Genomic DNA, 22,619 nt, shown 5'->3' on the forward strand with positions numbered 1-22,619 from the left:
AGTCTCTACCAACCCAGATGGCTGTATATTCCTATGCCCTTTAAAATGTGTGGGTTTTGTGGGGGGCTGGGGCTATTGGGTTGTTGTTGTTGTTATGTATTTTGTGGTTTTATAGCTTGATTTTATTCTGCAAATAAATTTATAAATTCAATAAATAAAAACAAAAACAAAAACAATCCTAGAAGGGCTGTGACTATAAGGAGGATGACTGAGGGGGCATGGCTGTGAGGTGACGTGGCTGCAAGTATCATGAAGGGACCCTATACTTTATTAATTTAGCACTACACTCCTGTGAAAGGGGCTCTGCAAACACCCTTTTGACTGAGCCAGGTTTCCACCAGCCACATAGTTGGTGTCCTATAGGGCAAGTGGATGTATCTTGGATAAAATGGCCTTACAGGCGAAATTGGGAGGCGTGGTGAGTCTAATTAGTGCCAGGGACTGGAGGCTACCCACCCCTTCTCTAGAGACATTTGATTGTCTTCTGTGGGAAATGGATGGATATTAATCTGATCCAGCCAAGGAAAAGGGACCTTGGAGCTCCTCTGGTCCAACCCCTTGCTCAGCTCCTTATGTTCTTCTCAGTCTCTCTCTCTCTCTCTCTCTCTCTCTCTCTCTCTCTCTCTCTCTCTCTCTCTCTCTCTTTCCAGGTAGGAAAAGAAAGAAAACACAACTGCCGAGTCTCCATTGGAGGGAATGGAGTACACAACTTTACCGCCAGTTTTCACCGTTCCTGACAATGCTTCTAATGCCTCGATTGTCCCCTCTCTGGGGAAGAAGGCCAACGGAGGGACCTATGACTTATACAAGTGGATCAATATTATCACTATGATCATCTACAGCCTCGCCTTCCTGCTGGGAGTGATTGGTAATGGGCTGGTCATTTTCATCACCGGCTTCCGTATGAAGAAGACGGTCAACACAATTTGGTTCCTCAACTTGGCCATTACTGACTTCACCTTCACCTTCCCCCAGCCCCTGACTGTTGTCTATATTGCCCTGGATGCTCATTGGCCATTTGGCCTAGTGATGTGCAAGCTGATCAGCACGCTTGCTTTCTTCAACCTTTTTGCCAGTGTTTACCTCCTCATGGTCATCAGTATCGACCGATGCATTTCTGTGTGGTGCCCTGTATGGTCTCGCAATCACCGGACGCCCCGGCTGGCTTCCTTTGTGTCTCTGGGTGTTTGGATCCTGGCTCTGGTGCTGTGTTCACCCTACTTACATTTCAGGGACACCGCCCCATCCCCCAATGATCAGAATGTGATCAACTGCTTTAACAACTATGGCAAGACCAGGGAGGAAGTGAATCTCAACCGACAAGCTCTCATCATCAGCCGGTTCATCTTTGCCTTCGCCATTCCCTTCAGCGCCATCCTCGTTTGCTACGGGGCCATTGTCCTGAAGCTGAGGAGGGACAGTTTGGCTCAATCGAGCAAGCCCTTCAAAGTCATCACAGCTGTGATTGTGGCCTTTTTCATCTGTTGGTTCCCTTATCACGTCTTCTCTTTCCTCGAGACAAAACTTCTTGTGCAGCCTGAGCTGATGGGGGTTTTGCGTATTGGCTACCCCTTTGCCTCCGGCTTGACGTTCATCAACAGCTGCCTCAACCCAATCCTGTATGTCTTCATGGGACACGATTTCAAGGAGAAGCTGAAACACTCCCTCTTCTCTGCCTTTGAGAGCGCCTTTTCTGAGGACAGCAGCCAGAGCATTTCCAGAACCAAGGACAAGTCCTCGATTGAGTTTGATGCCCAGCCATGAATACTGTTTTTTTCAATTGTTTTTATTAAAGATTTTCTTGAATTAAAAAAAAAACATACAGTGTCTCTGTTTTTCCAACTAAAGCATCCATGACAGATGGCTACCCCACCCCCACCCCTTGCTTAAAAACCTCCAATGAAGGAGACTCCACAACCTTTCAAGAGAGACCCTTCAACTGCTGAATAGTTCTTACTGTCAGAAAGTTCTGGTGTTTAGTCAGACTCTTCTTTCTTGTTACTTGAAGCCATTGGTAACTGTGCTGTGCTAAAGGTGCTGAGATGTGTAAGGAGACCCCTATCTTCCTGTCAGAGCTACAATTCCCAGAGCTCCCCACGAAGAGGAATTGATTGTTAAATCAATCTGGCAACTGTAGCTTTGTGAAGGGAAGAGTTGTCTCCTATGAACTCTTAGCACCCTTAAGAAATTACCATCCCCAGTATTCGTGTAAAAGATATACCTGCTGCATATCTCTCTGTCATTCATCTGCTAAAGTAATCTTAGGTGGAAATGTAGTCTCCCCTTCCAAGCTAGGTGTGTTTATGTTATAAGCAAGATGAGGAATCCTTCCATCTCTGTTTCCCTCCTGTAGGGTGGCATCTTGCAAGATTTTGCTAGAATATATGTCTTGCCAGAGTGGTGCATGCTTTGGTTATCTCCTGCTTCAACTACTGCAATGTGCTCTACAAGGGGCTACCTTTGAAGGTGACCCGGAAACTGCAACTAATCCAGAATGTGAGAGCTAGATTGGTGACTGGGAGTGGCCACCGAGACCATATAACACCAGTCCTGAAAGACCTACATTGTCTCCCAGTACATTTCCGAGCACAATTCAAAGTGTTGGTGCTGACCTTTAAAGCCCTAAATGGTCTCAGCCCAGTATACCTGAAGGAGCGTCTCCACCCCCATCATTCAGCCCGGACACTGAGGTCCAGCTCCGAGGGCCTTCTGGCAGTTCCTTCACTGCAAGAAATGAGGTTACAGGGAACCAGGCAGAGGGCCTTATCAGTAGTGGCGCCCACCCTGTGGAATGCCCTCCCATCAGATGTCAAGGAAATGAACAACTATCTGAGTTTTAGAAGACATCTGAAGGCAACCCTATTTAGGAAAGTTTTTAATGTTTTATCACGTTTTTAATATTGTGGCGCTGTGGTCTAAACCACTGAGCCTAGGGCTTGCCGATCAGAAGGTTGGCGGTTCAAATCCCCATGACGGGGTGAGCTCTCGTTGTTCAGTCCCAGCTCCTGCCCACCTAGCAGTTCGAAAACACGTCAACGTGCAAGTAGATAAATAAGCGGGAAGGTAAACTGCGTTTCTGTGCACTGCTCTGGTTCGCCAGAAGCAGCTTAGTCATGCTGGCCACATGACCCGGAAGCTGTCTGCGGACAAACGCCGGCTCCCTCAGCCTATATAGCGAGATGAGCACCGCAACCCCAGAGTCATCCATGACTGGATGGTCAGGGGCACCTTTACCTTTACTAATATTTTGTTGGAAGCTGCCCAGAGTGGCTGGGGAAACCCAGCCAGATGGGCAGGGTATAAATAATACATTATTTTTATTTTTATATAATCTGAAAGGCATTTATATAAGCATAACTTACATAAAACAATGTGTGTAAGCTCATAAGAATTCTTTGAGTTATAAGTAAATACACTAAGGATTCTTAGAGCAAAAATAAGTAAGTAGGATTGACTGAGAATCAGTTATCAAGAAGAATGACTGTAACATATCAGTCATTCAGTTTCAGTCGTTCAAGTACTTGGTGCCTTTGCAATCTTTGAATGTGTTGGAGAGTTCGAAAAGCCCCAACAATTTTGAGATGAGTGAAGTTGCCAAGTGAGTAAGGGTGGACCACACAGATTGGGCACCAGAGGTAGCTAAGGTGTGTTTGGACACCTGGTCTCCTAGATCAGCGTTCTTCAACCTTGGGTCCCCTGATATTGTTGATGTCTGGCCAGGCATCCCTGGCCAGCCTAGGTCAAGCATGGTGGGAATTGTAGTCCAACAACATATGGGGACCTGCTTGAAGTGACTCTCTTCTCAACTATGGAAGATGTGGTCTTCAGATGGGTAATGGTGGGAGTTGAATCATTGCTGATCTAGGCCAGGGTGGGGAAACTGCGTCCCTTCAGGTGCTGCTCAACTATAATGTCCCTCTTCCCTGACAGGTGGCTATGCTGACTTGTGTCAATGGAAGTTGGTGGCTTTGGTAATATTAGCACAGCTGCAGGTGCTCTACCTCTGATCTAGTGGGACTACTTGATAGAGTGCTGGGTAGGCATATGAAGGACCAAAGCTCAGTGCTAGAGCATCTGCATTGCAGGTGGGTAGTCCCATTCTGTGCCCCTGATTATAGCCTAGTGTCAGAAAGTGGAAAGCAAGGGAGATGAGTGCATCTACAACAAGAGGGAATTCCACAATTGGGGGTGGGGAATGACCAAGAAGGCCCTGCTACAGTTGTTAAAGGGCTCTATCTATCTATCTATCTATCTATCTATCTATCTATCATCTATCTATCTATCCTCCCAAGAAAATTTTGAGATATAGCAATAACGGGAGAGGCACTTCTACATGAGCCAGTGTGAACCAGGGTTGCCAGCATTTCCTCCCAGGGTGGTAAAGTTTCAGCATGCTGGCCACAGATGCATACCCTCCAACATTTCTCCAATGAAAATAGGAACTGCTATTTACAACAACAACAACAACAATATTTACACCACACCCATCTGACTGAGTTGCCCCAGGCACTCAAGACTGCCTCCAACGTATATAAAATCATAATAAAACATCAAACATTAAAAACCTTCCCTATACAGGGCTGCCTTCAGATGTCTTCTAAAGGATGTATAGTTACTTATTTCCTTGGTTTGGGTGGTCATATAATTCCATACCAACCGATGAAAATAGGGATTGGATTTAACAGTCAGGGGTCCCTTTACCTTTACCTTTTTAAGGGAAAGCGGGACATTTTGGGATCAAATCAGAAACTGGGACGGCTTCTGTAAATCCTGGTTTTGTCCCTGGAAAATAGGGACAGGGTCTGCAGATGCCAAACCCTAACACTGGCCCTACTTCAGTATCCTTAGATTAAATGTGCTTCTGTCTCTCCTTCTCTTGTGCTTTTCGTAGTTGCACGAACAGGCAGAAATTCAGCAGGTGAGGCTTTTACCCATTACTTCCCACCACCTCTGTCCAAATGCCAGAGTCAGGATTCCATTGACCAAGAGACAGCATTAATCTATTTATTGTCACAAATACACAGCTCATCTGCTGCACAGGACAGCCTTGTCACTGCTTAACTGCAGTCACTTTGCACTGCCCTCTAGTGAGTTGTAGTGGCACTGCGGGCCTATATTTATATCCCAGAGATGGTGCCATCACTCACCCTGGCTTTTTGTTCCATTCCTGGGCTCAGTAGCAATCAAAGAAATGCTCCCCTCGTCCCAGTCCTCCACCCTAGCTTCAGTGGCAAGTGGATGGAGAGACCTGCTATGGGAATAGCCCAAGAGGGACCCTGAAGGTGGCTTGTTGAGTCCAGGCAAATGATGGCATTAATTTCCTGTGCCGGAAACAAAGTTTGGATGGGGAATCACAATTCCACCTGCTTTGGGACGGATCCTCTTGGGGCCTACAAAGTTCCTACTCAACCAAATTACAATAGGTAAGCCCCCCCCCCCAGCTGAACCTGAATCCATTGCCTGCAGCATTTGAAAACCTCAAAGAGGCAAATATAGGTTGCTGCTCCTGACTGACGGGAATCCGGTAATCTGACTCATTGCAGTATTAACAATTAAAACAACAACAACAACAACAACAATTTTATTATTTCTACCCTGCCCATCTAGCTGGGTTGCTCCAGACACTATAAGTGGTCCCAACACATATAAAAGAGGAGGAAGAAGAAGGGGTGCCTTCTTGTCACCCCCATAGACATGGCACCCAGGGCACACCGGCCCCGTTGTGACACCACTGCAGGCCTCCACTCCTGCTTCTTTGAAAACAGTACCTGAGGACCCTTGCAGATTAGTTTTTGGGTCCAGAAAAATGGTGCAACCAGCTTCCTGTGCTGGAAACAGAGCCTGGATTAACGGCCAGAACATCACCTGCCTTGGGATGAAAGATTTTGCAGCCTAAAAAGTAATACCCGCTGATTCTCGGACTGTCCGTGGGCCAGATTTAGAAGGCGATTGGGCTGGATCCGGCCCCCGAACCTTAATTTGCCTACCCCTGCTCTAAACGGTATATAAAGATAGGACACCAGCATGATAAATTACCATCATTAAAACAGAGATCCCCAATAACGCACAAAAGTCAGAATTCAGGAATAACAAAAATAGCAAAAAATAACAGTAGTAACAATCTTTTATTATTGTTGTTATTATTTGTGCGTTTTCACAGACTTAATATATGCATCTTACAGTTTCTTTCATTAAGTCACGTATCAAGAGACTTCTGCCTCTTGATGTATTTTGCTGTCTGCTGGCTCTCAGCCAGCAGCACATAGGCTCATTTTCCCTAGATGGGATGAACCCACTCTCTTTTCTGTAACTACAGGCTAATTCCTGCCTCCAGGGAACCTACTGTGAACTGAACGTAAGCAAACTTCTTATCATTTCTTTTAAAGAAGCTTCTTGTGTCTTTATTCTTTTTAGGAGGAATAAAAGGAGAATTTACAATGAACAAAACCCAATCTAGACAAACCAGATTGGATTGCTTAATTAAAGAGATTCAAACGAATCTACCAACTAGCTTCCTGCTATATACTGGGGAATGTACTCTGCTACTGACTCACTAGTGTGACTGAGGAAGGATAATACACAATATATCCTTTCCTACTATCCTCAACATTTCCACACTGGCTCCACCTACTGTTGGGTTCCTTCCATTTTCAAGCTGCTAGCTCTAATGGACTATCCACCACTGGACAAATTATTTCTGTTTGGCTTCACAGCAAATGGGGCTAAATTGCTACTCTTTGTCCCATCATGAATGTGAACTCTTCCATATACAACCAATATATTATAACGTGTTTACCACTCTTTAAATGCTGTGTGTGAGAGTGTGCATTTGTCGAGTTTTTGACATGGACTTCTAAGCTCTATTGCAAAGAGATGCTTGGCATTTTGCTGTTCAAACCAGAAGAAGGCTTGATTAACAGAAGAGGGCGGAAGCAAGCAGTGAGGATGATGTTGCCTTTTGCTCGGTGGAGGCTGCAGCATCACACACATAGCTGTGCACTCCTGGATGTCCTTGGCCCATGCAAAAAAAGAGCAACAATATGTTTATTTCAAATGAAACAGGAAGAACATGGATTATTAGCACTGCTATTCCATACACAGACATCAACTGGATTTAATACAAAAAAATGTTTTAAGTACTCTGGATGCGAGTTTGTGATGTAGTGGATGTAATGGACAACATACAGTGAAGAAAAAAAAGATGGTTTTAATGTCTGAATCCTTCTTCCTTAAGTTGACAAAGACTGCAGTACTCAATTACCTTGTTTTGAAGTATTTTCTTGCCATTATAACAAACCAGGCTGATTGTTCCTTGGACAGCTTTTAGGATTATAACTGGGATGAAAACCTTTGACCCTCTAGATCAGAGTTTCCCAAACTGGGGTCTCCAGCTGTTTTTGGACTACAGTTCCCATCATCCCTGACCACTGGTCCTGCTAGCTAGGGAAGATGGGAGTTGTAGTTCAAAAACAGCGGGAAACCCAAGTTTGGGAAACCCTGCTCTAGATGTTCCTTGACTGCAACTCCATTGTCCTTGATAATTCTTTACACTGGTTTGGAGCTAGGAATGGAATAATCTGTCCATTTCCATTTTCAATTTGCCAGTCATGTCGAGTTGTCCAGTTCTTTTGGCATCATTTGGCTTCTTCTTCTTCTTTTTGAAGTCCTCATGAAAAATTGCCAGTAATTTAGAGTGCATTCCTCCTTTTGTACACCATGTGGCCTAATGCACATTTTTGCAAACAGTCTCCTTTAATGCTTTCACATCCACATTCAGTTGGAGAACTGCATTGCAACATTTGGGGAAATTAGAATTTGAAGGAAGGACAGTTGCATTTCAGTTTGCATATTGTTTAGGAAAGTGTGAAATTGGCAGTGCTCAGTTTCTCTCCCATCCTTGTCTGGGGATCCTCCAGTGCTTGTTTCTTGCTGGCTTAGGCCAGCAGCTGTCACACTTTGCCATCTTCTCTCACTGCCTACCAGGTGGCATGACTGTGATGTGCAGAGAGTTGGCGGCATGACTGTGATCCCACAGCCTTTCGGCATGCCAGATCTACTCGATTGATGCATGCTGGGGGAATTCTTTTGAGTATGTAGACAATAGATGGCAGGCAGAGCAGCAAGTGATGCTGGAGGAAAAGCTTCCATGCAGAGGAATATAGGAAGCTGCCTTCTCCTGCATCATATTATTGTTCCAGCAAGCCCAATATTGCCTACACGGACTGCTGCAACTGCTCTGCAGTGAATCAGACAGGGAGCATTCCCAGCCCTGTGGTGAAATGCTGGGGACTGAACCTAGCACCTTCTCTATGCCAAGCAGATGTTCTGCCATTGATCTAGGATTCTTCTCTGAAGTGTGTCCTATGCTCCTTAAGTTAGCCTGCTGCCTCAAGTACTGGGGTGGTTGCTGTCCCATCCCCAGTGCTGAAGTAAGACCTGACTGCCAGTCATGTCAGCTTCTGTATGTGGAACAAGAGCATGGGGTGCTGGTGGGGAAGAAATCTTGCTCTTTGCTTCAGGCAGACAAATGTCTTGGGGCAGCCATGGGTGGCAAGGTTAGAGGTTGTTTTGTTTTACTTGACCCTGTCTGTCTTGAAGCCCATTTTTCTTTTTATGTTGTGTGCAGAATCCTAATAAACAGCTTAATGTTGACTCAGGTTGTTGTTGTTGTTGTTGTTGTTGTTGTTGTTGTTACCGCCTCAAAACTGTTACCATTTTCTCCTGTGTGGAAAGAATCAGAGAGGCAGAAGACATGGAGAAGTCAGAAGCAGAACTAGGGCTTTTATCCAGTGGGAGTCCAAAACACTGACCACATTTCCCCACTGTTACCTTCTGCCAAAATGGCTAACTCCAAATGAATTGAACAAGAATTCTAATTAACAAAAGAAGATCAAAACAATCTTTTTTAAAAAGCTGAGAGCCAAGCTCTGTTTAAAAATCTAAAGAACATTCCAAAATAAATTTAAGTAGTAGAAAAACCAAGGTGTGGCGCACCATTGCTAGTGAAATACCACCTCCATGGAAGAAAATAATTTGCTACATCCCAGGTGCTGGGACAGAAAAGGCCCTGTGGGACATTGCCCCCAAGTCACAGAATCATTCCATGCAGATTTTTGTAAGTGATTTCCCATAACAATAGAAGGGGAAGATGCCTGAGAATCTAACCCTGCTTACATCCTGTTTGACTAAGCCATCTTCTGAGACTTCTGCTTTTCCGGTTCCTATTAATTCCCTTCTAAGTTTAGCAAAATTCTCCCAGAGGTTCAGAAGCACAGACAGAAAGGCAGAAGCAACAAAGGGGTTCCTCGCTCACTGCTTCAAGTTGAATCATAGAGGTGAGGAGAAAAAAGGGAATTCTGAGTCTAGACAGAGGTATGTCTGCTGAGCCAGAACTGAACCTGAATCAAAGGCTGCATACACACTACACATTTAAAGCACCCCCAAAAGTATCCCAGGAAATGTTATTTTTTTTAAAGCTGCTAATATCTGTAGCTCTGTGAGGGGTAAGCTACCATTCTGAGGATTCACAGTTCACAAGAAGTGATTCAGTAAGCAGATGTTTGGGAGGTTCTTTTGAGGGTTGGTGAGCAGAGCCAACCCTACTATTGGGCAGGGTGAGGGAGCTGCTTCAGGCAGACAGCTGATTTAAGGTGTTGTGTCAAAATAATTTGACTGGCCTTTAATACTATGCACCTTGTTTTTGTTTTTTGTTTTGGGGTGTGTGTGTGTGTGTGTGTGTGTTTGCCATGTCCTGCTCCACCTCAAATACCAAAATGTCTTAGGCTTGCCGTGGTGTTAAAGGCAGCTTTCTTTTTGTTTCTCTCTCTTTTCTCTCTCCCAATCTCAGAGAAAGGGGCAAAAGAGGCTGTTTTCCCCAAAGGCGACTATTGCAGAACAAAACTCAGGCAGAAATGGGAAGGTTCTGGGACGGGTTGTTCTCCTGTTTCTTGCATTTATTCTGCAGGTGCAGCTACACACAGCAAGGGACTCATCCATGGTTTTTGTGCTGTGTTTCTAGGTACAGATCTCCACTTTCAAGCTCCCTGCCGGAGCACTCCCCCTGGTTTCTCTCAGTGTCTCATTTCTCAACATCAGTGAGGGCTCATCCTCCCCCACAAGCTGCTATTTGTCTCACAAGGGTGACAAATAGCAACCTGAGATGAGAAATTTCACCTGTGGAAACAACTTGGAACTATCAAAGGGAGGGGTGGCAATTGGGTCCTTCTTTCTCTTCAGTCTTCTCCTTCTTCTCCATTCATTGCCGCCCAACAAACACACACAAACAGATGCACTTGGCTCCTTAGCTCAGATTCCACAGTGGCCCTCTCACCAGGGTGCAAGCTTCCTTTGCATTCCTGTGTGAGATACCTCAGGAGCATGACTCTATTGTTGCCTGGGTGCCTGTGGAAAGTGACTGGCTCCACTCGGTGTGTGATTGTGTGTGTGTGTACCAGTATGGAGACTCCCTCAGCTCTCCCACACTCCCTCATGGACAAACTTCCTGGGCTCATATGCCAGCAGTGGGCAGGATCAAAGTGGATGGGGCAACTGACGAAATTCTTACCTTTGTACAGCAAAAAAACCCCAGAGGTTTCTATAGCCACTACCACTCCATGCACATTTCTCCTCAATCCAGGAAAGCAAAAAGGCATTCTTACTATCCAGAGGCACATTCCAGGCAAGCTAATGCTCAAGAAGGATGCGAAGTGAAAAGGTGTGTAGCCTAGTAAGAATTTCAAGGGCCAGATACAGAGGACAGGAGGGCCACATTTTCCCCCCCCCCCATTGCTTGAGGTTTTCAAACCCTTGGCTTGGCTAAATTTACCCTGCATTATAAACAGGAAAACTGAGGCTTGTGGCTAGTGGACCTTTATGAGCCTGGCATCATAATTCATGGCAGATGGTCAAATTGGAATGGGAGACTTTGTGGCGAATACTGCTTGCATATTTTTATTCTTCCAGAATCTATGAGTTCCAAGCACCCTCCCTGCTTCAGCCAGCACTGCTCACTTAGTGCCTCATGCTCCTCTTCTCTTATTTCTTTGCCCCAGAGCTCCATCCTCAGAAAGAAGCCTCCAGTTCAGAAAAGATGCCAAGAGGCAGAAGGACCAGACAACTCATGAACCTTCCCTGGGGGGTGAAGAACCCAGCCTCATCCATGGTCACGGTGACACTGTTGATTCTTGCCTTTCTCTGCAAAGGTAGATATGGTGGCTGGGGAACCTGCAGCCAGCACGGCCAACCCTCAGGGATGGTGGGAGCTGGAGTTCCCCAACCTTTGAAGGGCCACATATTATCCATCTCTGGTGTGCAGAAAAGAAAAAAAATTGCTCTTCTGAGTGTTGTGTCCGAAGAGGGAAGGGCCATGGCTCAGTGGAAGAGCACTTCCTTTTGGAAACTGACTGGTGTGTTTTTTTTAAATGAAAGGGATGGTGCTGTGCTGTTTTCATTGTATTTATATGTATGTTTCAAGTGTGTGTGTGTGTGGATTGATTCTACCAATGTTTGATTGTTTTTTTTAGTGACTGTTTCCCCCCCCCCCCGCCCAGCTGTTTATATTTTTATCTGTAAGCCACTTTGACTCCCTGTCAGGCAAAAAAGGTGGGGTATAAATAAGCAGCAGCAGCAGCAACCACTTGCATGCAAAAAGATACAGGTTCAACCCCCAGCATCTCCAGAAAGGGCTGACAGAGGTTCCAATCTGGGATCATGGAAAGCCACCACCCATCAGAGTAAAACTAGGTGGACCAGTGGATGGACTCAGCATAAGGCAGCTTCTGATCAGGTCCAGATTTTGGGTGGTCCTTGAACAAGACACCCTCCACACATTCCCCTTCCTCATAGAGTCTCCCTCCTCACTGCAGGAGCTCCATAGGGTTCTTATCATTTAGTACAAATGGCAGGAAGAGCTCCAGTGTGAGGCCCAAGGAGCACAGGAATGTCCCTGGGTTCAGGGTCCTTGGTCAGGCTTCTGAGAGCACCTTCCTACTTCTGACTGAGAGTGTGTGTGGCACCTGCTAGACACTCACACCTGAATGTCCTCCTGCTTCTTTCACCAGCCCAGGACATGCTGCCTCCTGAGGTTCAGCTACTGTGGTGGGTGGGTGGGAAGTCCTGGGACTGGAGACCCACCATAATCCCCAGGCACTGCTGCTCCAGACAACCCTTGATGTTTTGGTGCTGCTGACTGTGCAGGATGCTCCCTGAGGTGTACAGTACGCTGGCAAGAGGGTCAGCTGCAAAACTGGCCTTCTCTAGGCATCTGCCCAAAAACCAGTGAACACCTTCCTTCTTTCCTTTGGCAGGTCTGCAGAGTCAGTTCCCGGGATACGACTTTAAAGCGCTAAAGGCTGTCACCGTGCAGAGAGGACTCTGCGTTCACATTCCCTGCAACTTCACTTATCCAGCTTCTGAGGATCTGTATCCTGTGAAATTATACGTCTACTGGGTTAAGAATGATCGTGTTGAGTCCTATATTCGCAACACCAGGCATGAAAATACTGGTAGTATTGTTGCCAGTAGTGACAAAGATCAAAGCATTGCCCCATTTGCTGGGAATCGTTTCCAGTTGACTGGAAACCCAGCAGAAGGTGACTGTTCCTTTAGGATCAATGATGTTCAGAATCAGGATGCAGGGCAGTACTATTTTCGAATTGAGAAAGGACAGATAAAATTCAGCTATCGTGATTCTTATATTTTACCTGTTGTTTCTGTGACAGGTAAGAAGTTTCCTACTTCTTTATTTGCTTCCTCATTCCTTGTTTTGTGCTCTTATGTGCTGTAAAGGGGGGAAAGGCTCTGCCTACAAATATGCCTAAACCTCTGGACATTATGCTGATGTGAAAGGGACAGGGGGTACAAGGGCTCCGTGCTTCCTGTTCCTCTCCATTATTGTAATGCCAAAATGTCTGAATACTGTACTTTTCCGTGTATAAGATGAGGTTTTGTTATTATAAAATTATGTTAAAATTTTTGGGTTGTCTTATACACAGATAGTGCATTGGGTGGACGGGGGATTGGTTCCTGCCTTGAGCTGGAAATAGTAAGTGGTGTTTGGGTGGGTGATTGGTGGCTGCGGCCAGGTCTGGCGTCAATTGGCTGTCGCTGTGACTATTGGCTGGGCGATTGGCTGCTGCTGGTGGTGATGATGGGATTGGCCATACGTGATAATGGTTTTGTAACCCAGACAGGTGAACTCTGGGCAATCCCCCCCCCCAAAAAGCTCCACAATTCTGGGCAATCTCTCCCCCCCCCAATTTTCTCCATTTGGAGTCTCCCCAAATAGGGGGCGTGTTATACATGGGAAAATATGGTACTTTACACAGCTCACTAGAGGGAAGAAATCTCTCATGGATTCTATGCTGACAATCTGGAGAAACAGGAAACAGGAGGCATCTTCTCCTTCACTTCCAGCCGCCATCCCACCACCTGCTTCTTCTTCTTCCCCCAGCATCCCTCCACAGCTTTCTCAGTGGCAGGAGAAGCAGAGAAGTATTCTCTTGCCAATTTTGAAATCAGCCTCAGTGCAGATCTGGAACGCTGCCCTCATCCACTGCATCCTGAATTCTAGGACCAGAGGGTGCATTGGGTGGGGGACATTTCTTCTGTTCATGGGCCTCATTCATCTAGGGGAAACCTTCCAGGTGGCCAGGGCCAGAAGCCTCAAGCCATAGGAGTAGGAAGGGAGGTGCGGTGGGGGTGGAGCACCCCAGAAGACATCGCGGGGGGACGACATTCGGTGAGCTGCCCGCCTGCGACTCCCAAGCCTGCCCTGAGCCGTCAGGGGAAGGGGGGAGCTGCACCGCTTTGCCGGCGGCCTTCCCCCTCCTCCCTTCATTTTGACAGCTCGGGGGAGGCTTGGGAGTCGCGGGCGGGTGGCATGCTGTTGCCCCGCACTCCTGGGCTGCTGGAGGAGGCAGGAGGGCGGGCAGGGAGAGTATGGGAAGGAGGCAGGCGAGCAAACAAGCAGAGGGGTGAGAGAAGGAGAGAAGCAAAAGCTCCCTCAACTCAGGACCCAAACCCTGGAACACACAGGAGGAGAGGTGGGATGTGAGAACAAAGTTAGGGGGAAAACATTTTAAGTATTTATGCTCACAATGTAAAGTAAATAAACCAGAAAATAGCACTTGCAACTGTAAGTATCTTATTTTTCCTTCTTTTAATAATTTTAATGTTTGTGGGGGAGGGTTGACAAAAAAAATTCCGCACCGGGCACCACCTGACCTTGCTACGCCTCTGTCACAAGCAAATGTGGGCAGAGCAACAGGTGTGTGTCTTATCTTTGTCCAGGCCTCAAACCAGGTCACTTTTCCATAGTTGACTGGTTTGAAGGTGAGTGCACAGTGGGTTGAGGCATAGGGCTAAAATGAGGGGCACTTTGCTCCTCCCCTGTTTCTCCTGCTGCTGTTCTGCACAGAGCTAAGCCTTGATTTGGCTAAGCATGGAGGTGGAGAACCCCCTTGCTGGTGTGGGGCAGGCGGTTGTACAGGAGATTAAGCCTCAGCTTAATGTTTGAGCCCCAAACAAACCATGAGCAGTAAGCTAAAAAGCAAGCCTATTCTACAGATCATGGTTTCTATTGGAGAGAAACAAATCATGAACCTGAGTTTAGACCAGTGGTTCCCAATTAGGGGTCTGTGGAATACACACAGGGGCTCCGCGGCCCCATCCCTTGCCTTCCCCCCAACTAATTTTTTTGTCATTTTTGCATTGTAATATCACAAATTTTATGGTCTGTTTTAGCACTCTGCAATTTTTCAATATATTGGTTAAAATTGGTTTTGAAATCACACCGCGATAACAATTTTGACCCAGCAATACGTAGCGGATAGATAGATTTATTGTTACGGTTCTCAACCAGCAGTATATCACTCCTCGCACGAGGAAGAGCAGCCCCTGATACCATGGGCGTGATTCTGCTTCCTCTCCTCCCCCCAGCCATCCAGTATCTGCGGCTGCTCCTTCCCTCATCCCCATGCCCAATCTCCAATTTCAGAAATTGTGATATATCAGAACATTGTGATGTTTAGCTGCTGATATATCATGATGTTGAAAACCAGATATCTCTCAGCCCTAGACTGTTTTTTTAGTATACCTGAAATCCTTTGCTTATTAGAGGCTACACCACATTTTGTTCAAAAAATTGCTTTGCAGAGGTAACTACCATAGAGCTATCAAAATGTTCAAAAGTAGGGCATCTGTGGCTTGGCTTTTAAAATATAGGGGGTGCTTAGTAATTAGCTAATTGGGAACCACTGGTTTAGATTCACATTCTGCCAAACCATGGCTTAGCTCCTGGAGCAAAACACCTTTGATTTGGGTCCCCTGCACCAACACATTGTGCATTCGCCTTCAAACAATAGTTCAGCTAGGGTTAATGTGATATGCAAGCCAGGCTTGTGTCAGCTACATGGCATTCAGGTAAATGTCCGCTGTTTCTACATGGTCATCCACCTCTTTCCATCCAGGCAAGCTGGACATATTATTGCAGTTCAACAACCCATTTCTGGAAGAAGGTGTGTGCATGGAGAGGGCGGGGGAGTGTGGCCAGGGGAGTTCTGGATTTGTTTCCATGTTTCCTAGGTGGAATCTACACACATATTAAAAAAAACCTGAGGAAATGCTTTTTAAAAAAAGTTTTGAAAAAGGTACTGAATTTTCCATGGGTCACCATCGCCATCTAGTGTCACATTTGTATATTGCACTTTGCAACACATTTGAAATGTTTTATTTGCAACAGTATAACTGAGCCCTTTTATATACCTGTTGTCTTTGTCCATGGAGTTTTCTTGGCAGGGATACTGGAGTGGCTTGCCAGTTCCTTCTCCATGTGGATCACAATTAGTCTAAACTCTCCGCTATGACCTGTCCATCTTGGGTGGCCCTGCATGGCATAGCTCATAGCTTCCCTGAGTTATTCAAGCCCCATCGCCACGACAAGGCAGTGATCCATGGCCAAACTGCGGGAGGCAGTGGAGGATAGGGGTGCCTGGCGTGCTCTGGTCCATGGGGTCTCGAAGAGTCAGACACAACTGAACAACAACAAACCCTTAGAAAGTGTCCTCCCCAAGCTCCCCATCCCACGGCAAAAGATATGCAGACCTGGTTCCTATTCCCCTGTATGCAAGTGAGCAGTCTGGGTGGTGTCCATTTGCTTCAGAAAAAAATAGTTCAAGGGTAAGGTGACCCCTCCTCAGCCTGTGCCCCTCTTTTGATGAAAGACAAATCCCTCCTATGGCTGCTACATTCAAGTTGTCATTTCTCCCCTCTTTCCTTCCTGTTTCTCCCAAATCACATCTGGCTTTGTCCTCCAATTGCAGGATCCTGAAGTATCAAACACCATGTTCAGCAGCATAGTGGCAGCCATTGAGATTTCTCCCTCTCCAAGTTGAGTCCACAATGAGCAGAAACATTGACCAACACTGGTAGAGAAAGCAGGACATTGCATGGGAAATTAGGCTACCAAGGGAGATACATATAATTATCGTTAAAGGACAAACAAAGGAATGGCAATATTTGCCGCAATGGGGGGGGGGGTAAAGTAGTGTGCGTGACCATCCATAATTCAGGACTCCTGTATTCTGTTCCCTAGATACTTTGGTTTGTGAATTTTCTTCTGATACCATCCTGGGGACTTTTGTTTTCTCAGAGCTGACAGAGAAGCCAAAGATCCTGAACTCCCCAGAGGTGGTTTTGGGGAAGAGCGTCACCCTCATCTGCCAGGCGCCAGGGACCTGCCCATGGAAAGAATCACGGAGCCAGCCTCAGATTTCATGGAGTACTAGGTCAAGTACAATAACTGCACAGAACCATCAGCACAGCAATGGGAGCTGGACCTTTGCTTCTGGCTTCACCTTCACACCCTCTCTGCAGGTTCAAGGCAGAGCCCTCACTTGCAGTGTCAGATACCCTGCAGTTGGGAAAACAGTTGAGAATACAATCCATCTTGAAGTGGTCTGTGAGTAGCTCCCATAGCTCACTACTGCTTCCCCCTCCCATGAACGGCCAACAGTTCTTTCTACCCTATGCAAGCTACAGTAATTTACTCCCTGCACCTTCCCTTCAAGTTTCCCTCACTGTTTTCTTATGTTTCAGACCCACCTCAGGACATCAGAATCACAAGGCCTGGACACCCTGGTGAGATACAAAACTCTTAAGTGTTTTTCCCATCCTCACTGAGCTCTGCTGGGCAGCCAATAGCTGCTTAGGGATCTCAGAGTGGGGATTGTTTAGGAGGAAGGGTTTTGGAGATGGCTGGGAGTTGGGGCAGAGACCAGGATGGTGGGGGAGGGGAGTTGAAGACAAACTGGATGGTAACAGGGAGGAGCTGGGCTCACTGGGTCTTTCCAGCAGCCATACCATGCCATGCCAGGCACACATCCTTGCACCTGAACCAAAATTCACTCCCCACCTTAGCACCCTTCAGGCTCTTGACCTGCGTCTCCTCTTTTAATTGCTGTGGGTTTTCTGTTTAATGGGACTGTTCTATTGCATATTTCAATTGTGGCTGTTTATATTTTAATGTCTGTATAACTGGTTTTTGTACTTTGTAAGCCATTTAGAATCCTATGTTGGCATTAAGTGGTGTATTAAAGTGGAACGATAAGGAAAAGAAATGGGCCCAAGTCTTCCCTGTGGAAGGCAAAACTGGAGATATTATTATTTTTTGTCTTGCCAGTTGAACTTGCAGAGAAATGAGGGGATTTATCTCTCTTTTTGCAAAACTATGGCCCAAAGCTGTCTCCAACCAATTATAATTAATAATCATTGTAAAGATTTGAATCCCTACTTCTGCAGACCTGGTGTCATCCATCCTTCTTCAAAATAGACATCTCAGCATCGAGTGAGGATTCCCTAGCATCAGGCATCCCAGGACCTATTGTGATCTAATTGTATTTCTCTTACAGATTTTTCCATGCATGAAGAAACGCTGGTGGTCCGAGAAGGTGACACCTTCAGCCTGCTTTGTGAAGCTCAGGGCAAACCTATTCCCTCCGTGACATGGATGAAGAACACCAAGACTCAAAACAACCATATTCATGGCAGTAAAGATACTCTTCAACTGTCCAACATTAAATCAGAGGATGCTGGGATGTATGGATGTCAGGCAGAGAATCCACATGGCTCAGTCAGGAAGAATCTTTCAGTGATTGTGCAGTGTAAGAGATGGGGAACGTGAAGTTCCTTGGGGACATTAACCTGGGAAACTCCATTGTATGCTAAATGACTTGACCTGCAACTAATACCAGCAAGCTTCCCTACTTAGTTTTTCCATCACTTGATAATAATATTGTTTCACAGTCATGCTGAGATCCACTAAGGGGACCTCTGCAAATGTACATGGCTGTTGGCTGCATTGCACAGTTTGTCAGCCTGGCAGTGTGTGATGCAGCTTTCAGCAGCTTCATCACAAGTTCAGGAACCCCATGATGAGCTGTTGAGTTACGGGGTGGTAACCAACAGCAATGGTGTCCGGCAGGCTTCCTCTGCGCTCTTAGCTTTCCGCTCGTCGGTGTCGGAATTTCAGCAGTCACATAAATCAACAGTGCACAGCTTCTGCTAATCTATGAAGCTTTTATTGCACAGCGGCATAAAACAACAAACTAGCCTGGAGAAGGCAAACTCATGACCTCTCCCTTGTCAGTTAAAACAGAAGGTAAAGCAGAACAAAGGAAAGTGCCTTATGCGGGCAGACACCCCCCAGTGACAGAACGGTAACATCCTGTGAGCTGTTGACCCTGTAATGCCTCGGTCTCCTCACATGAGCTTACATATTTGCAGAAGTTTTCTAAGAAGTTAGTTTCAGGATGCACTACTTGGTTTTCTGCAGATGCCCCCAAGCTCAGCAAAAAACCCCAGAAAAACACTACCTGTTGGCGTAAGGACAATGGCATCCTCTGCAACTGTTCCCTGCACTCCAAGCCTCCACCTCAGATCCATTGGCAACTGGATGGGATGACTGTTGCTGATAACAGCAGCACGGCAAACCTGAAAGTCTCTTCCTCAGTCCAGAAGAATGAGGTCACCAGCTCCCTAATTTGGACAGGTAGTCCGGATGGCAACCTCAGCATCATCTGTCTTGGGAACAATTCTCTGGGAGTCTACACAATGCAATTCCACCTTAGTTCCTTGAAAACAGGTGAGACTCCACCAGACTGAGAAATCCTGACTTTTACAGCCCTGCCGATGTTAGAAAATCCCCTCTGTTGCCTTTTTCAAAAAATGCAGCAATGTCTGCAATAGTGATAGGAACAGAATAGTGATGTGGGGTTGGGGGAAATCTGGATCCAAGCAGGGGTAGAAGACACACAGCCTGGATTTCAATCACAGCATTGCAATGTTTTGTTGTAAAATGCTTTTAAATCTTGCTCTGTCTGTCTGTACACTGGGGACTCAGCTACATTAGTAAAAAAAAAAAACAACCCAGCATTTTAAATGTGCTATAAATATGCAACACCTGATGGTGCTGGAGAGCACTAAACTCTAGAGTGATTTTACATAGAGATTTTTTCTTTTGTTATAATGATTTAATTTATGACTTACTTATAGCATTTTCCCCCTGTGTGTAGATACACCCTGGGATGAGGGAGAGCCACCCTCTCTTGGACAGTCATTGCTGACCCTGCGTTCCCAGCAGATTGTGCAGGCTGGTCTGTTGGGGCAAATGGGGCATTGCCCCACCTACCCCAATCTGCCCTCAGACAGTCCCAATTGGCAGCCTTCTTACTTACATGGCGGTGGCCCAGACTGCCAGCTTTCTCCTCCTTAGTCTCCATTTCACCCTTACAGAACTCAGCGGGGAGGAGGATAGGACTATAACTGGCTCTACCACTCTCTGATTCCAGCTGTTTTTAGTGGTCTCCCTCCCTCCCTCCCAGCCAGTCCAAATGGGCACCACTGCCAAAAGAGCACCAGGAGCTCTAGAGCCTTACTTCTACTTAGAAAAAAGAAAGTGGCCACAGATGGCTGGCATTGCTCCTCAGCAGCATTGAGTTGGGGTGGTGGTGGAAGGCTCCATGGCCTTGGCAGCTGTCAAGTTTCTGATTTTTCATGGAAAATATCACCAGGCAACACATCCATGACTTTCCCAATATTGTTGGATTCCAACTCTCAACAGTTCCTGCCAGCATGGCTCAATGGTCAGGAAAGATGGGAGCTATAGTCCAGCAGCATCTGGAGAGAAACAGATTAGTCATCCCTGTGTGAAATAATCTTGTCTCCTGTTTTCCGTCTCTTGCTTTATTGTGGGCCGGTTCTGCTTTGTTCACATTGACTTTTATTTTTGCCTCTTTTCAGCTTCTTCCGAGTTGATTGTTCCCTTGGTGGTAGGCCTCATCCTGATGAAGTAAGTAATCTTCCTTCTTCTGATTTTTGTATCTGCCCTGTGAGACAGATTGGCTGAAATGTGGGGGTCACCTGTGTGAAGTAATGATAGCAATGAGCCCACCCAAATCCCCCTTAGCCTTTGTTGATCTCAAGCCTAAGGTGTTTCCTCTTCCCCTCTTTTGGCTAATGGCTCTCTTATGTCACCATCTGCTTTTAGGGTCTTGTTTTGTTTCATGTTCTTTTTCTTGGCCTTTTGGTATTCGAACCGGAGGAAGGCTCCATTGACCCAAGAGGGCAGAAGGAAGCAAAAAGAATGATGGTGACTGGATCTCCTGCTGTTCCTTTGCTCAGTGGAGGGACAGCATCACAATATCGCTGTGCACTCCCAGGTGTCATTGGTCCAGGCAATGAAAGAGCATCCATAAGTTTATTTCAAATGAAAGAGGAAGAGCATGGATTATTATGCTTTGATGGTGTTTCCTGCTTGGCAGGGGGTTGGACTGGATGGCCCTTGTGGTCTCTTCCAACTCTATGATTCTATGATTCTATGATTATCACTGCTATTTCATACACGAACATAAGATGGATGATTTCTTCTTCTTCTAAGAAAAGTGTTTACAGTATTCTGGCTGTGCATTTGTTGTGCAATCAATGTAGTGGGCACCATATTGTTTTTTATCTTTATTTTGATAGATTTCATTAATTTATTGCAACATACTACCAACATCATTCACACATAAAATAAAATATCCCACCCTAGCCTGGACAATGGAGTTCAGGCAATACATCAAAAATAACATCCAAATAACATAATAGCTTCCTGTCGCTGACAAACATATGTATGGAAGGCGGTGTGCAGTTAATGCTAACCAAAATGTTTTATTATGTGATGGCAATCCTGTTTTCATTTTTAGACATGTAGACAATAAAGCTGTACCAATCTTGCAAAAGCGTATTTATGCTTCAAACTTCTTGCCAATTTTATTTTATTTGTCTGTTTTTCCATTAGTGCTATTTGCCACACTTTATTGTACAGCTTTTCCATAAGTGTTATTTGCCGCACTTTATTGCACAGCTGATGGTCTACGGCAGATGTAGGATTACATGCTAGCTGAGACTGAAGACCCCCCAAGAATGATTCAAATGGGATAAGGTCCCTTAATGCCTATTCTAGAATTTCTAGTTTGGCTCCTGATGGATTCTGTATTCTTTAAGTTGGCATTTCTACATATTTCCACATAGCCCCTTCCGCCCTTAGAAAGGAGGTGGGGGTTGCAGTTAGCACGAGCCCTCCACGTGCACAGGGGATGCTTGCATCCCCTGGTGCTATTGGGTGAGCTCTGGGTGCGGTGCCCAGCTGGCTGACCAACCGGTGCAGCCGGCTAGGGCGTGCCCACTGCACTTAAGTGGGCTCGCAGCCAGAGCTCGCTGTGATGGCCTGGGAGTCAGACTCTGATGCTGAACCTGAGGGATCCCAGCCTGCACAGGATTCCCCGCCTCCAGAACCAGCTGAGCCGGGGCCAGGGCTTGACCCTGAAGGATCCCCACCTGTGCTGGATCCCCAGGTGCAGGCATCAGCAGAGTCTGCTCTGGCTCCTGATGGGAGGGAGGACCCATTGCCTGCAGGTGCTCCACTCCCAGCCTCTTCAGAGGAAGCTGAGGCATCCCTTGGGTCCAGTAACCCACCAGCCTCTCCTGAGCTACAGAGGCTCAGGGCAGAGAGGCGAAGGGAGTTAAGTGTCTGCAGGAGGAGTGCTCGCCTCCAGGCCCGGAGGAGAGGCGAGTCTCCAGAGGATCGGGGCGGCCCTAAGCATAGGGCCAGATAAAAGCCAGCCAGACACAGCCCAAGTTGCGTGAGCAACTTAGTTGCAAGCGTGTGCTCAACCTGCAACCTTGTGCCTGAACCTGCCTTGGACCTTGACCTGCTCCCTGCCTCGCTCCCTGCCGGACTGACCTCCTTTGGACCCCTAGACCCAGGACTGGACCTGGACCTCGCTTCATGGACAAACCCTTGGGGCCAGCACAGTTTGCTCACGCCACACCCGCACTCCCCCTTCGCTGGGGTGCGTTCGGGAGGAACTAGTAGCCATGGCTGACCAGGCGGCTGCGCTGGTGGCATTGGCCCAGGAGAACCAGGCCTTGACCCACACCGTGCAGCAGCTAAGCAATGCGGTTACGGCGCTTCAGCAGCGTTTGGAGGCCTTACCAGCCCCTGGGGCCGCCGCCCCAGCTCCTGGCAAGTACCCAGTGGCCCTGCCAGAGAAATTTGATGGGTCCCCAGCCAGCTTTCCCAT

The 22,619-nt window shown here is 46.6% G+C and overlaps 2 protein-coding genes across 2 annotated transcripts; both read left to right on the plus strand.

The window, feature by feature from the left end:
* Positions 1–659: 659 nt before the first annotated feature.
* Positions 660–1,789, plus strand: LOC117052376 (chemokine-like receptor 1). Its single transcript, XM_033159251.1, has one exon. The coding sequence runs from the start codon at positions 697–699 to the stop codon at positions 1,762–1,764; it is 1,068 nt and encodes a 355-aa protein (XP_033015142.1). The 5' UTR covers positions 660–696; the 3' UTR covers positions 1,765–1,789.
* Positions 1,790–11,365: 9,576 nt separating this feature from the next.
* On the plus strand, positions 11,366–20,782 carry LOC117052014 (sialic acid-binding Ig-like lectin 5). The gene is made up of 7 exons (XM_033158741.1): positions 11,366–11,405; positions 12,306–12,719; positions 16,649–16,777; positions 17,907–18,158; positions 18,830–19,138; positions 20,296–20,344; positions 20,543–20,782. Exons 1-7 carry the CDS (start codon positions 11,366–11,368, stop codon positions 20,640–20,642), a joined length of 1,293 nt encoding a protein of 430 aa, XP_033014632.1. The 3' UTR covers positions 20,643–20,782.
* Positions 20,783–22,619: the final 1,837 nt, after the last annotated feature.

This window comes from Lacerta agilis, chromosome 8 (genome assembly GCF_009819535.1).
Source record: "Lacerta agilis isolate rLacAgi1 chromosome 8, rLacAgi1.pri, whole genome shotgun sequence".
In the NCBI taxonomy this organism is placed as follows: Eukaryota; Metazoa; Chordata; class Lepidosauria; order Squamata; family Lacertidae; genus Lacerta; species Lacerta agilis.